The sequence below is a fragment of the Cydia fagiglandana genome, chromosome 18, assembly GCF_963556715.1.
Source record: "Cydia fagiglandana chromosome 18, ilCydFagi1.1, whole genome shotgun sequence".
Lineage (NCBI taxonomy): Eukaryota > Metazoa > Arthropoda > Insecta > Lepidoptera > Tortricidae > Cydia > Cydia fagiglandana.
This window is the reverse complement of record NC_085949.1, coordinates 12016449-12032428: the sequence shown is the minus strand read 5'-3', so window position 1 is coordinate 12032428 and position 15980 is coordinate 12016449. Positions and strand designations below refer to the sequence as shown.

Sequence of the window (15980 nt, the reverse complement as noted above, 5' to 3'; positions counted from 1 at the left end):
AATGGCGGTACTGTGGCTAACCAATCCGACCCGCCGATAAAATAGGGCTTTAATCGAAAGAAATGAGTTAACAAATCGTAAAACTAAATCGTCTGTGTTTGTACAAATTAGTTTTTACAATATCGATCGAGCAATAGCAACGTAGGGTTTAAAATAAAGAAGGAATTGAAGCTTGCAGCGAAGTGCAGGCGTATCTAATGTCAGTAACTGGAGCGGAATTCAACCGTTAAAAAATATCAACATAATCAATTTAATATTTCTCTTATGTTCCGGTTCTAGGTGCATTAAAAGTAATATGTAGGTAATCAATAAAATACATAAAACAAAAGAGAGATGTGGGCGCGCTGAGTGCTGGCCGCGTAGCCAAGATGCCAATCGCTAACGCTCCGTAGCGATCGAAACGCAACTGTCACTGTCACACCAATGTGGAAGAGTGATAGAGATACATAATGCTTTTCGTTGTCGAAGCGATAGCGATTGTAACCTTGGCTAGGCGGCCAGGCCGCGTAGCCAAGATGCCGATCGCTTACGCTCCGTAGCGATCGAAACGCAACTGTCACTGTCGCACTTATATGGAAGAGTGATAGAGAGACATAATGCTTTTCGTTGTCGAAGCGATAGCGATTGTAACCTTGGCTAGGCCGGCAGATTAGTTTTCGACCACTCTTAGGTAAAGACTACTATCCCCTATTCATAAAACTTTACTGGCGATTTAGTTAAATTATGTTTCATCCCTTTCTTACAAATACATAAGTTAAAATGAAAGATAAAGCATATAGTCTGTTCGAGATCCTGATAACGGTGAAAAATAGAGATAAGTACTACTCCTAAAAATACGTGTGATACCTCATTAGATACGTCATGACGTCTAGAAAAATGTCTCCGAAGCGTGTATTAGCACACAAAAAATATCAAAAGTTATAAACAAAAAAAAAGGGGGGGAAATGTAGTTATTTTTTATTCCCGCAATATCTCAAAAAGTATTAAAGAAACCAAAATTAATATTAATAAAGAGGAGGATTTAATTTGTATGTTTAATCTGTTTTATTCTAAAGGTTTTTAATAAAAAAACTATAACTTACTAAAAAAAAGAGGAGGATATTTCCAATAAAACATTCCATACTTGCAGAACTGTATCTCCATTATTTATACTTTTTATTCAATGCTGAATACAGCCCTCCGCGCCTCATTTTCGGGAAACGCGCGTGGCGTGAAAAAGCGATTACATAACATTAAATATAATTTTAAAGGTATTAAATATTCATTGAAAAATTAAAAAAAACTATGGTGTATTAAAAACAAGTCAACAAATACTAGAGTAGTACTACAAATACTACTTGTAGAAATTTATCTTAAAGTAATTTTTTCAACATGATAGGCAATTATTAATTAACACAATTTTCCCGAACTTCCTTCTTTATAGAAAACGAAAAAAAAATGTATAAATAAAAATTGCGACACGAAAGGTCTGAAAGTTGATACTTATAGCGAGTAGCGACTCCTTGTTTAAATAATAGGTAAATCTAAAATACATAAATACTCGACGTTGCTCAACGACTATGAGTTTGCGGCGCTCGCGGTGGTCAGCCGACATGAAAATTATCATGGGAGCACTATCGGCGCGTCTGGTTGACACCACAGGGGACCCCAGGGCTGATGCGTACCTCTCTCAACGTATTTCCCTTGCGATACAGAGAGGTAACGCCGCCAGTGTCATGGGGTCCATGCCGCAGTCCGACCTGTTGGACGGGGTGTTCTTTTTATAATTGGTTTGGTTTTTTTAGGTAAGTAAGTATATTTTATAGTTTGTATTTTTATTATATTTCTAGTTTTAACTTTAGTTTTAATATTGTATCCTGACAGTCTTTCATAAAAAAAAACATTGTAGGTACCTACCTACTGTAAAAAAAAAAGATATTAGAATGGATTTCAGGTAGATCCAACAAAAAGACCGAGGTTGTAGATATTATGCACTGTTTCCATAATTACTACATTCTTCTAATTTACGATGTTTAGAGCATTTATGGGTTGTCCATAGCTAATGGGTAGCGCGCATAGTGACGTGCGAAACTAACATTCATTAATTAACTCCGTAGGGATCGGCGCTGCGTAGGTAATAAACTAGTACTATTTTATAACGTTAGCAAATACCAAGCATATTGAATTAGTTATGCTCTAGCATTTTTTATTTAGATTTACTTTTAACAAAATAAATTGCCAAAGATATTAGCGGTGATGATGGTGGTGTGAAATCCCTACTAATATTATAAATGCGAAAGTGTGTCTGTCTGTCTGTTACCTCTTCACGCTTAAACCGCTGCACCGATTTAGTTGAAATTTGGTATAGAGATAGTTTGAGTCCAGGGGAAGGACATGGGGTAGTTTTTATCCCAAAAATCTCCCTTAAGGTTGGGTAAAAATAAGCTACCCAAATTACTAACTCCACGCAGACGAAGTCGCGGGCAAAAGCTAGTACCTAATAAATGTGTGGGCGCGATACTTAGAAATCAATTTTGTCATATCTCTTAAACATAGTCATCGTCCCAAAAATCCCCTGATCCAACGTCAATTAAAGATCGTAAACTGATCTACAAACTGCCCGATTCGAACTTTAAGATACGACAATTAATAGATCTAGGAACGATATGGATTAGATGTGTCAGTGTGACGCTGAAGTGACGTTTTTGTTTGAAACGAAATCTACCCTCAAATGGCTCCTTAAGTCAGTTGAGGGTAGATGAAAACATTATGTCACCGTAAAATTTGTAAACACTCGTCAGTTTATAATATCGCTAGTTAGATTATAAACTGACGGTACGGAGATAACAATCCAACCTAACCTACGTTAGATTGTAAACTAACGCGGGTTCACAATCTTACGGTGTCAATTATACATGATCAAATAATGTAGGTTAAAGTCAGGCCCCTATTTCACCACGGTGACAGGTGCGACGATTCGACAAATGTCACTGTAGCTGACCTCACAGGCATCCATAGGCTATGGTTACTGCTAACCTCGGGCGGGATGTATTCCTGTTTGCCACCATCATTGTATTATTTAAAAAAAACTTTTTTATATCGGCAAAAACAGGTATTTCTCTTGAGAAGTTTATAATGATGATGACAATTGTCAGATTTAAAAGAATTTTCGGTAATTCTTGACAGGAAATGAGTTCTGTGTCGGAATTTCGTGACAATTGTCATTAGCTTCGCAAAATAAGAACTTATTTATTGGCGATATAATAGTTTTTTCATAAATTAAAATGTAGGTGGCAAACAAGCACACCGCCCGTCTGATGGTAAGCGGTTACCGTAGTCTATGGAGGCCTGTGACGTCAGTAACAGTGATGTCGAAAATTGTCGCACCTGTCACCGTGGTGAAATAGGGGCCAGGTCGTTCAGTGACAGATCCAGGCGGTTTTGTATTTGGTTGGTTAACCAATAAATGTTATAACTACCCGAAAATATACAGATTATTTGTTTACTTTTATTTAAATACCTAAAGATACAGAGTATACATAGATCTATTAACTGACGTATCTTTAAGTCCGAATCGGGCAGCTAGTCTCCTAACAAGTCCAAGTTGCTGATTCACGCCCGATCACCTGCCCGACCAGTATGATAACAACCGTCAACAGGCCACGACCGCCGCTCCAAACGAGATCACACGAGCTAAATAAAATAACCGTAATACAGCTGGTCGTGTCAAACATCGTGTTATCTCAAAATATAACCTAAAAGTTAATTAAACCCGTAATTAACTATAGACTTTAGTCACACGTTGTCGGAGGCGGAACGCGTTTCGCTACGCGATTGTGTTTTGCTTTTTGAAACGTCACGCGAGAGATGCGGACTATTAATTAGAGCGAGACGAAAGCAAAATGTCCCAGTGGTTGTGTGTGACGTCTGTGTTTGTGTTGCTCCTGAGGGCGGAATGCAGTAAGTACCCGATTTTGGCGGATTATTTTATTTATTTAACCCTTAACCAGGCTGACATTTTATAAATGACAATCGAATGTCAGTTTTACTCATCAAAAATAGAACACATATTTGAAGTGCCATATGTGGGAAATATATATCCCTTAGCCTGGTGAAGGGTTAAAAACATTTTAAATCAGGCAACAAGGTTCATCTTTCAGTAGGTACGTAACATATGTATGCATTTTTATTAACTTAAAAAAAAACTAAACACTAATTAGGCGATAACTTAACTTTAATAAATAACTTTCTGTCAAAAGTCATTAAATTCTTGAGGATGCATTATTTTCGCTAAGTCCTTGTGACATAGTTTACTTATTGAAAAAGAAAGGTTGTCAGTAAGGCTTTCTTTTACTTGCATTAAAAAATAAATGCCTTTTATGTAGGTATTAAAACATTCAATAAAACTATCGAGTGATAATACTTTAAGATTTCTTAGTTAAAGGTGTCAGAATATTATAAACTTTTTTTTTCATATCGCATGCCTCGCATGGTCTATTTATGTTGAAAATGTAGGATGTAGGTCCCATTGTAGGTCCACAGTCCCTACCTTCCCTGAACCGTTTAAGAAAATACTCAACAAGGAAAAGAGGTATCGTCTTGGGTCGTCCCATTCGTTTTGCGTCAAGTTCTTAAATTAGTCCTATTCTGCTTTCGTCACTCATTCTACATTGAAAGCCACCGACGATTGTGACGATTGTAGAATGGGTGACGAAAGCAGAATAGAACTAATTTAAGAACTTGACGAAAAACGAATGGAATGACTCAAGACGATACCGGAAAAGACTCGAGACAGATTTTGGGGAAATTTATGCAAAAAAACCGATATACGTCGTTGTCGTCATCATACTTATAACATTAATTACGTGCTAATCTTCCTTAGTTGACCCTCTGATAGAGATAAAGATCAGAGGCCACTTTTTACGTATGTTTAGTATTAGTAGTCATAATTAGAGTTAAGTGCTTTTTTACAAATTGACCGATGACCCTAGTCTCACTTCATAGAAATTAATCAGAATTGCCTATTCATTTTTGCCTTGAATCTAGGCACGTCACGATAAGTCACAAAAACACTGTGGTTTTTTAAAACACACTTTTTTTGCTGACTGAACTTCTTCTCATTTGTATATCTATCACTTTTCGAGACCTTTATAGTTAATGAGTCTAAATTCGGTGTCTTTGCCATAAGTAGGTAGGCATATAGGCACGTCGACCGGGACATTTGTTTTTCACTGCATCAGTCAGATCAGCTCAATGTTAGCATAATATTATTGAATTGTCCTCGGAATGACTCCAAATTTCAACCGAATCAATACGAGGTCTACTAGGACAAATATCATGAAGGTATACATTTGTATACCTAGGTTTTACCTATACAAAGTGAAGCTAAATAAAATGTGTAAAAATTGGTCGCCAATTTGGTCATTTTTCAACTTGTAACACCTATAAAGGGTAAAAAAATGGGTTAGTTTTTATAGAGTTCTCTATACAGTGTACTATTTGTGCTCATAGGTCAAACCAGTGAACTTATACCGAGCAGTTTAATTAGAGTAGCTTCTTCTTGAAGGCAGAAACTTCGTATCGACTGAAACGAATCGACGAATCGAAAAAGAAACTACTTTTTTATCTTTGTTTTTTTTTTCAGGATTCGTCGGCGACAAATGCCAAGCTGAAGGAAGACCGGGCATGTGCAGACTCCTCGATGACTGCCAGCCACTTCTCGCAGAGATCAAGAGGTGCGGGACCCCCATGCCGGCGCACATTAGGAGGAAACTGCAAACGCTTATGTGCGGCTTTGACACGGATAAGCCTATCGTAAGTAGCTTTAGTTGTTCCTATACTGTAAGAATTGAATAAATTGCATCGTCAGCTTCGGAGTTAGTTATAAGGGCAGAGGAGTGCCAACCTGAAGTAAAACCGGGCATGTGGAAACTCCTCGATGACTGCTAGCCCCTTCTCGCAGAAATCTAGATGTGCGGGGACCCCTATGCCGGCGCACATTTAGGAGGAAGCTGCAGACTGTTAGAATTTCCTAATTCGCATCATCAGCTTCGGAGTACGAAGTCTCGAGGGCAGACATTAAGTCAAAGCATGGTTACGGATTATGCACTAAAAAATGTGAATCATCCAGTGGCAGCATTCAGCAACCAAGGTTCGTTTTTCTGCGAGCAACGCTTCGTATAACTGACTATAGCTACCCACTTCCCAGCGCTCGAGATTCCTTTATGGAATCATTCACTTCGTACAGGGTTCAGTGTACGCGCTCAGTGTAAACAATTAATTATACCCCATTGTAACAGATTTTATTATCATTTCGAACCAATGAAAGGTCAAAGGACTAATATCCATTAAGTACATAGGTACTTACCTAGAGCTATAATGGCCTATATGACAGTATGAGAATGCCACAAAAATATCGCCAGCGTATGAACAGCGAGCTACTAAATTGCATAGACAATTTATTCTTAAAGTGGACATACACTTTTGCAGCTGGGTGTACTTATATTCAACTATAGTAGGCATAAGCTTCCTTGTATTGTACAAGAGGGATTTGACTATAATTTAGCATTTACCCTATGCAAATTAAAGTAGATACATTTCACAACTAATTTAAGCAAGAATATAATACCCTCCTAAGGCCCAGCCATACAAATGAAAAACCCATAATTTGCCACAACTATTTGAACCTTTAGTGCAGGAAATAGAGTTGGTTTTGGTTTTGTTTGAAATTTGAACGAAAAAAAAACAAATGCGACTCCGTTCCAATTGAATATGATTTAAATTTCATCGAACTGAATAAGTACTTTAGGTAGGACCTTGGGCCTTAAGAGGTTATAATACTCAGCATGTACAACTTGTGAATATCATGACTAATAATCTGATGACAATAAAATAGCCGGTTGTTATCGTTAGTTAAATAAATACATTTAAATAATTAGTAGCTAACATCACAAGAGGATAAGTATAAAATTATACTGTTACAAAATGCCATCGTAATACCTATAGCTATTTTCCTCAATGCATTCATGTTCGAATATGAAACGTATGGTTTTTACCATAGAGCTCAAATATATCTGGCTCTTCAACTCATTATAGTCGTTTAAATTCATACACGGGGACACATTTACGTGGTTAGTGTCGCATGTAGATATTTGTGTTGTTTACTTGATTTAAATACGAGGCAAATTTGTTGATATTCATTAATTAAGATTCTGTAACCTCTGGGCAGCTTAATTATTCATTTTGTTCAGGAAATGTACGGCTATTATTTTAGTAGCTCTAATTGTACTTATGACTAACCTGGTTGTTATTATGGGATTCCGATATTGTTTACTTGTGTATTTTCAGCATTTATCGATGAAGATTCATAAATAAACGTTTCCTAAATTCTCCAAGAGCATAAAACTTCTCCATTTTACTTTATGTCATCTCCATGTCAGACATGTTATGTCATGTCTAACTGACAGTTTTCTTTTTTACAACATATCAGGGTCTAAGCTCTAAGAATATTACATCTAAAAAATAATGTTTGTTTGATTTTAAATACCCAAATTATTAAACAACTAGTAATATTCATCCAAATATTTCTTCTTCACAGGTATGTTGTCAATCAGAATCGCAGACGACTGAACGACCAACCCCCCTCTTCACAGTACCCCACGGACTAGGAGTCCCCTTCAACAACAATTGGGAGGACTCCTCACAAAACTGGGGCTCATTTACTACATCTAGTACTAGAAGACCATCCTGGAACAGTGATACACCTACCAGGAGACCATCTTGGAACAGTGATACACCTACCAGAAGACCATCTTGGAACAGTGATACAACGACAACTAAAAGACCATCTTGGGGCAGTGATAATACTGATAACGATACAACGAATAACAAGAATGGAAAAGAAGAAGCGGTAGATGTGAGAAATCATAGGAACTTTAGGCTGTTGCCAACGGATTGTGGAGTTATAGAAGATGATAAGATTTGGGGGGGCAATAGAACGAGACTGTTTGAAATGCCGTGGATGGTGCTCATCTCCTACAATTCAGGTAAATAATTACGAAACGTATTGAATATTTTTTAATAAAAACGAGGAATATTCCGGATGAGACAATAATTTACAATGTGTATGCAAGTCTCTTAATGCATCAGGATTTTACCTTATGATCATTACACTCATTACCAACAAGCGATAGTTTATCTTATAAACAATTAACACATGAATTACCTGAAGCCCCATTTAAGTTTTTCGAAGCCAAATAGAACTTAAGCTTTAAATCTGATTAAATATTTATGCAAGTCTCGCATCACAGGCGGTTTTACGTAGGATATTATACGTAAACAATCATAATAGTTTAAAATAGTACGTTACCCAACTACCCACTTAACTATAAGTGCCTTATGTCATCGATTTTAAATTGACAATGAATAAAAAGCCAAGGCTATCTTTAATACATATTGATTGGTCGTAATCATTCTGTTGGTCCTTTATGCATCATTATTTCATGGCGCTACTGATGTTATAGGAACATCATCAGGATAGGTATTGGAATTCTTTCCATCGTTTACCTTAAATATTACTCTGCAGTAATTAATACTTGTGTTATTATTATCAAATATCCATAATGTTTATTACCAAAGAGTAGGTAATTGCTATCTAATTTTAAGAGTTTACGAATTTATTCTACTTAAGTACTGTTCATAATTATAGTCATGTGACTAATGTGCTTAAATTAAATACATCTTTACGCGTCTCTCTCCCATGTTTTAAGTAATTTTGAAGTAGAAAGACTATACTTTTTTAGCTTCCTAGACAACACGGTTCTCTATTGTCTCTCAAAAAGAAAAAGGTATAAAGTGCAAAAAAAAATAATGCGCGGGAATGACGTGTTAGTCTGTCTCTCCTTGCTTGCATGGCGTTATGATTATGATATAGCGCTAGCGGCGGATTTAGATGCTAGGTCTGGACATATTTTGATTAAAGCTTGGAATATTCCAGCAAGAGGTACCAAGCTAAGCTGCGGAGGTACCCTCATCCACGAGCGCTACGTATTGACGGCGGCGCACTGCGTGTCCTTCCTGGGAGAGCGTTTGAAACTGTCCGGGGTGGTGCTGGGAGAGTATGACACCAGAACCGACCCGGACTGCGAGTGGGACGAGGGGGAGAGGATGTGCGCTCCTAGTACACGGGTTAGTATTGTTGTTAGACTTTTGGAGTTCCATTGCTGTCAGTCCGAGGCACGAATATGAGGAGTGTGAGGAGGTATCTAGTGTTAATGGCGGCGCACTGCGTGTCGTTTCTGGGCGAGCGTTTGGAACTGTGAGGAGTCGTGCGGGGAGAGTACGACACCAGCCGGCCTAGCCAAGGTTACAATCGCTATCGCTTCGACAACGAAAAACTTTATGTCTCTCTATCACTCTTTCATATTAGTGCGACAGTGACAGTTGCGTTTCGATCGCTATGGAGCGTAAGCGATTGGCATCTTGGCTACGCCGCCAGAACCGACCCGAACTACGAGTGGGACGAAGGGGAGAGGATGTGCGTCCTGGGGCCAAATTCGACATGTACAACTGTCAGATTTCGCATCCACGTCAAATCAACAGTTGATTTTATTGCGTACTGAGTGTTGATTCCATCAACGGTGGATAATATCATTTGGTACAACAAAAACTCAACTCTAAACTAAGGGTGGTTCGGTTTGGTTTGCTTGTCACCCTAACTGTGGATTGTTAATGTAAAATTTTGACATTGTACGTATTCGAGAACTTATGATTTTTCCCACATCAACGGGAGATCAACACGATACGTCAAACGTCGAATAGGGGTCCTGGGTTAGTATTGTTTTTAGACTTTTGGAGTGCCATTGCTGAGTCAGTACCTACGAGGCGGAAAGCTGAGGAGAGTGAAGAGGTATCTATGAGTGCTGAGTGTTTATTGCACTGAGTGTCGTTTCTGGGCGAGCGTTTGAAATTTTCCGAAGTCGTGCAGGGATAGTATATGACATGACATGACACGAGAACTGATACAGAATGTGAGTGGGACGAGGGCTCGAAGGGGAGAGGATGTGTGTTCCTATACCCGGCTACTTATTCTTCTTCTTGAGTCGTTATACTTTGCGAAGTATCGTGGTTAATTTGCAGTGTCAGATGTTGCTTGCTTTATAGTATAATTTTCCGCAATTTATCATGAAAGCAATTTTTTTATTGCATCTTCACCTTAATTAAGGTTTTCGTTAAAAATATTAATTTTAATCGATTTTTATGTACCTATGCGGTTGATCCAGGGGAATAATGTATTTTGTTTGTCTTGCCTAAAAGGAAATTCGTTAACAAAGTAATATTTCTGTGACTTTTCAGAACGTGACCGTGGATACCATTATCCCACACCCCGGCTACAGTCCGCAGAACTTATTTGATGACATCGCGCTTCTAAGGCTCTCGGAGCCGGCGGATTTTTCGCAAGGTTAGTTGAACTTTTGATAGTTTGCCTTGCAGTGTTAGTACTTACAGTTATCGCTGCACAGATAACGCTCTTATCGATATTATGTCTCCCGCAAGTAAGTAATTGCGGCTGTAGTACACACTTGTCGAGAGACCCCGAGACAGGTCGAGAACGAATGTGCATATATTTATTTATTTAAACTTTATTCCCAAAATATATACAACAATGTACAAATGGAGGACTTATTGCCAAATGGCATATACTGCTCCCTTCTCGTTGAGCTAATCACGTCTGGCCGTTCTTCGATTGGGTCGGATTTTTGCGATATGCTCTCGACGTGTGTGTACCTACAGCCGTACGCTGACGCTAAACAAAAAATGTGTCTGGTTTGTGTTAATATAAGTTTAAGTAACAATATTGCACTAAATTTACTGTGAGGAGAAACCTAGTTTAGCTTTCACCTTACTCACCATTTAAAACAATTTTGAATTTGAACTTGTAAAAACTCGTCGATTATGATACGGTACTTTCCATAGTAGGTATACATATACTACATCAAAGGATACGCTTTGTTTGATTGTCTATGCCTCAGGTTCTCACGCATCAAGCGCGACTGCGGCTTAGGCAATTAAACAATAGCTGATCAATATCTATGTGGATGGAAATAGCCGCTTGGTCCACATAGTCGTATCTATACACTTGAATAGTTGAATGTTTAACCTGTATCCTGCTATTCCCGCTACTTTATATTCGCATTTTCATTAAAGCTTTTGAAATGTACTTACCTACTAAATACCAATCTATATCTATATACATCTATAGATCAATCAAGTGAAACTAAAGGTCTTGTCATAGTACAAATTCTACACGATCGTCTATCGTAAGAGATGCATTGAACAGAACTCGGGTGGATCCTTTACTCACCTCTTAAACTTCAACACTTTTCAGAACGCAAACAATATAATGTTAGAAAAAACTTTAAAAGTATCCCCCTTATTCATAAACGTCTACTAAAGTTGACACGCCGATAATAATCGTTTGTCCCTTTCCGACATATTAGTATGATGGAAAGGGACAAACTATTATTATCGGCTTGTCAACTTTAGTAGACGTTTATGAATAGGGGGTATATTATTTTCTTCGTGTTTCAGATAACATGAAACCAGTGTGTCTACCATCGACGCCAGAGCTGCAAGCGGACAGCATGGTGGGGCAGCAGGTGGTGGTCACGGGGTGGGGCGCTACGGAGGACGGGCTGCAGTCGCCCGTGCTGCTCAGTGTGGCGCTGCCGGTAGTCTCCAATTCGGAATGCCAGGATGCTTACAACGGGTTAGTACCAAGCCTCAACAAATCATTTTGACGAACCAGCGTACTTCTCACGGCTTGGGCACGACATTAGCGGCGACAACTTGGAGCGAGACACAGCGATCACATATTATGGTTGCCGCCGCCGCCGGTCGCCCAAAGTCGTGGCCGGGCCGTTAAAGTTAGCAAGCTAAAGCAACAGCGACCGAGACAAGCGAGTATCGCAAAAGAAACTCGGCTTTTCGAAGTAGCTTCTTGACTGGCGCTTTCATCATCCTCCTAGCGTTGTCTCGTCATTTTGCCCCGGCTCACTTGAGAAGCTTGTGTAAAATGTATAATCGGCAACCTAACTCTTCTTGCCTTCTTGTGGATTCTTGGCTGGCGCTTTTGACGATATTTTAAATAGTCAGTATGTCATACTTTAACTCCCGTCCCATAAGGCATCATCTTTCGACAGTCGGGTAACAAAATACATATGGTTAGAAGGGACATAGACATTTTAATTGAAATATTTCTTTTCAGTTCCCCTCGCATCTACAACCGTCAGATGTGCGCTGGCGGCGTCCCAGACAAAGACTCCTGCGGCGGCGATTCCGGAGGCCCTCTCCTCCATCCAGGGGTCGTGGGTCGAGTAGGGCTCCGCTACGTGCAGCGTGGAATAGTGTCCTACGGCTCTAAGCGATGTGGAGTTGGAGGCTTCCCTGGTGTCTATACCAGAGTGGGGCACTATATGGACTGGATTTTAGACAATATGAGGCCTTGATTCTTATAGTGTTATTCCGGAGGCACCTAACACTCAAGAGTCGTAGGTCCTACGGTTCTAAGCGATGTGGGATTGGATGCTTTCCTGGGCTATATGGAGTGGATACTGGATAATGTATGCGGCCTTGATTCTTCAGGAGGCCTCTTTCAGTCTGAGGCCGCACGGATCTCTGGTGTATGTAGCGTTGTACATGGTTACCTATACTTATCGTGTACTTCGTTTGAATAAAGATTCTTTATAGTCCCTGGTGTTCACTTAATTATACGGCAAATGATGATGATGGAATTTTCTTTTGCAGAGTTGCTCCTTTTGACTCACAGATTGATTTACGAAGGGGCCAATCGAATTTATGATGCAAGACTTAAGGGGGGTGCCCCCCGAAATTTGTAAAAAATAAAGTTTTGCTATGTGGTCAAGTTTGGTGGTGAATTGAATTGAATTGAATTGAATTGGTATCTATGAAACCGATAAATTAAATATCAGAAACGAATTTAGCATCCTTGAGTTACCCGAAGATGATATATCAAACTTGCGCACATAGCCAAACAATATTTTTTACAAATTTTGGGGGGCACCCTTTCTTAAGGCAAAATTTTGCATCAAAAATCCGGTTGGCTTCCCTTTCTAAATCAATCTGTGAGTCAAAAGGAGCAACTCTGCAAAAGGAAATTTCATCATCATCATTGTATATCACACTTTTTTGTCGTGAGCGCCACGGACTATTAGGTGTATTGCCACATCAAATGCCACAGTATTCGATTTGTCAAAATCCCTTAAGTACTTAAGCCACGAAAATTCAAAATCTTACGTAAATGCAATGTAGGATTGTATTAATTTAATTTAAAACTATGACAATGTTATAAGTATATGTCGGCGGCCGATCGTAAGATCAAGCAGATCGTAATGTTCCTGTGTAATGTTTTAACGTTTGTCACATTGATCCAATATATTAGGTAATTTTTTTTTTTTTTAATTTATTGAACAATAAGCTAAATAACGTACATTATTATTACAAGACCCATCGTGGGCAAAACCTTGAGGAGGTTTGTATGCCGATGGGGAGTTCGAGAAAATAACATGACAATATACATATCTATCTTATACTAATTAAAATTCTTAATATATGTAACTAAAGTCGTTAGATTGTAACAAGTGCGTCTTAATTACTTTTTTTCTATTTTTCCCGTTTACATATTTTAATCTAGTATCTTCTGGCAAATCATTTAATATTTTAGGCAATATATATGTATACAGTCTAGTGCCATAAATGTTCTTATATTTGGGTAGGATAATAGGATAGGTTCGTTAGGTTGCTTCAGATGCCCGAAGGGCAAACTGTCCAGAAATAGGAGCCTCGCGTAGCGGGGCTCCGTCGACTCAGGGAACGAGTCAAAGATTTCACGTTTCACGATATGCCTAGGAATTTCACGATATGCCTGATTTTACGATTATATAATACTTCTACCTACGCGCTAACCTTTATTAGAGTTATTAGTGCGCTAAAATTAAATACTCATTATTATGTGCTGTATGTAAATAACGAATAAGTTTAAGTTATGTAAGCTTCGTAAATATTTATAAGGTTTCCGTTATACCTGCCCTAATCCCTCACTTGCGCCATCCACGGTTAGCCACTAGAGTTAGACCAAGAAAAGTCTGCAGCGATTTTGGTAGCCGACGCAGTGCAAGTGTTATTTATACGTCATATAATTTCATAGAAGACATTGTTTGATCATGTGATGTTTTCATGTAACCTCAACTGGCTTAAGAAGCCATTGGAGGGTGGATTTTGTTTACTCTTTTTTAAATACCTTTTTTTTACGTTGAGGAAATGCGTTTACGCATGCCACCTGGTCCGGGGGAACCAGGGGGGGGGGGAGGACGGACTAACCATTGAAGGACTACCGTCTAACACCACCAACGAGTGCTACAGATAGGGTGCCGCAGGGTCGCTATCAGCATTCGACCGCGAAAGATACAGACTACACGGTGTAACATGAGGAAACCGAATAATTTTAACCACGCATTTCTGAGGTCAAAAGAAGGAAAAATTTAATATGAGTTTAGGTTAAAGTCGCCAAAATAATTTTTTTTTGTTTTGTTTTTTCAATTTTTGAATGTATTTGTACATAAAATTTAAATATTATCGGTAAACTTGTTACTTAAAATTGATTTTTACATTTTTTTTCGTAAAACCTACTTTTTGCAAAGTGTTACTTGTCACTTTTTGACATCTATCAATAAGGATATTTAGACTACGTCCCATAGCAGCAACATCTCCATCAAAAAGGCCTTTTACACTGTAACAATAAAAACTTGTTTTTATTTTTAAATTAATATTATCTCTGAAACTAGGCGAATTTGGAAAAAGTTCAGAGGACATTTTTGTCTCTAAATATGATCAGGAATACGCTGTTAAAATTATTCGGTTTACTCATGTTACACCGTGTGTGACCGTGTATAGTTGAAGAAGCAACTTAAAGTTTGCGTCATACTATTTTGCACTCTTGTAGGTAAGATCCTTGTTCAAATATTTTCAAGGAATAAAAATAGCTTTTCCGCGCGGGTATTGTGAAAAGGTGATTTGATAAAATACCTATTGCACGAAGTATGCAAAAATATATGACATAATATTATTTGTAGAACCAAAGAGCATGTCATATATTGTTGCTCACTTCGTTGTGCCAGATTTTAAACTAATTTATGATAGAAGTGTATAGGTATGTGCCGAATTAACTAGTCTCTATGAATATGTGCTATAGTATTTTATATGAGTAGGTAAGTACTATTTTAGTATATATGAATAAACAATAATGATTATTAATCATATTAGTTTCCTTACTTATTATTAACCTAAACCTTTCATATGTGTACATAATACGGTGATCAAAAATCGCGGGTTCACCTTGGTTGTGCTGATAAGAGCATAAAAAAATGATTTCGAAAAAAATTCAAAAAGATTAATAAAAATCCGATGATCCTTATTATAGTTATCATACACAGACAAGATGTTAAAGTTATCAACCGCGCGAGGTCCTAGGGTGAGGTCTCTTGTTGGCTCAGTGTGCGACGTTTGGCTTCGAGACCCTTGCCGCGCATTTACCCTGTTCAAGGTGTTCAGTAAAATGATAGTAGATGTCTATTGTCTAGCCAAGATGACAATTCTTTTCTTTGCGCGCTAGCGAACGGAACGGTAATCTCTTCTCTCTCTAACACTCTTTCACATAAATGCGACTGAGACATTAGCGTTTCGTTCGCTACGGCTTAAGTAAGTACGGCGACCGTAGAGCTGGCAGGTTTCTCTCTCAACTTGAATTAAACGATGAGGAGCTACTGCTTACTACTGCGACACAGCGGGAAAATGCTGCCAGCATCTACGGTACAGTCACCTGCAATAATATGTTGTCACATATTTTTGCGGCCTTCGAAGCGTATAACATATTGTTGCAGGTGACTGTACCATAATATACCGCAGGAGGATGTTGTAAGTACTTA

General features: G+C 38.4%; 1 protein-coding gene across 1 annotated transcript; it reads left to right on the top strand.

The window, feature by feature from the left end:
• The first annotated feature begins 3611 nt into the window (after positions 1–3611).
• Positions 3612–15309, top strand: LOC134673137 (phenoloxidase-activating factor 3-like). The gene is made up of 7 exons (XM_063531078.1): positions 3612–3939; positions 5624–5793; positions 7577–8024; positions 8975–9165; positions 10333–10438; positions 11569–11746; positions 12245–15309. The coding sequence occupies exons 1-7, from the start codon at positions 3882–3884 to the stop codon at positions 12483–12485; spliced, it is 1392 nt and encodes a 463-aa protein (XP_063387148.1). The 5' UTR covers positions 3612–3881; the 3' UTR covers positions 12486–15309.
• Positions 15310–15980: the final 671 nt, after the last annotated feature.

Bases quoted from the DNA above. Each gene is read 5' to 3' on its own strand.
- LOC134673137 (XM_063531078.1), top strand. From the start codon at position 3,882: ATGTCCCAGTGGTTGTGTGTGACGTCTGTGTTTGTGTTGCTCCTGAGG. The intron at 5,794-7,576 runs GTAAGTAGCTTT...TCTTCTTCACAG, and splicing joins TTGACACGGATAAGCCTATC to GTATGTTGTCAATCAGAATC. The intron at 9,166-10,332 runs GTTAGTATTGTT...GTGACTTTTCAG, and splicing joins TGTGCGCTCCTAGTACACGG to AACGTGACCGTGGATACCAT.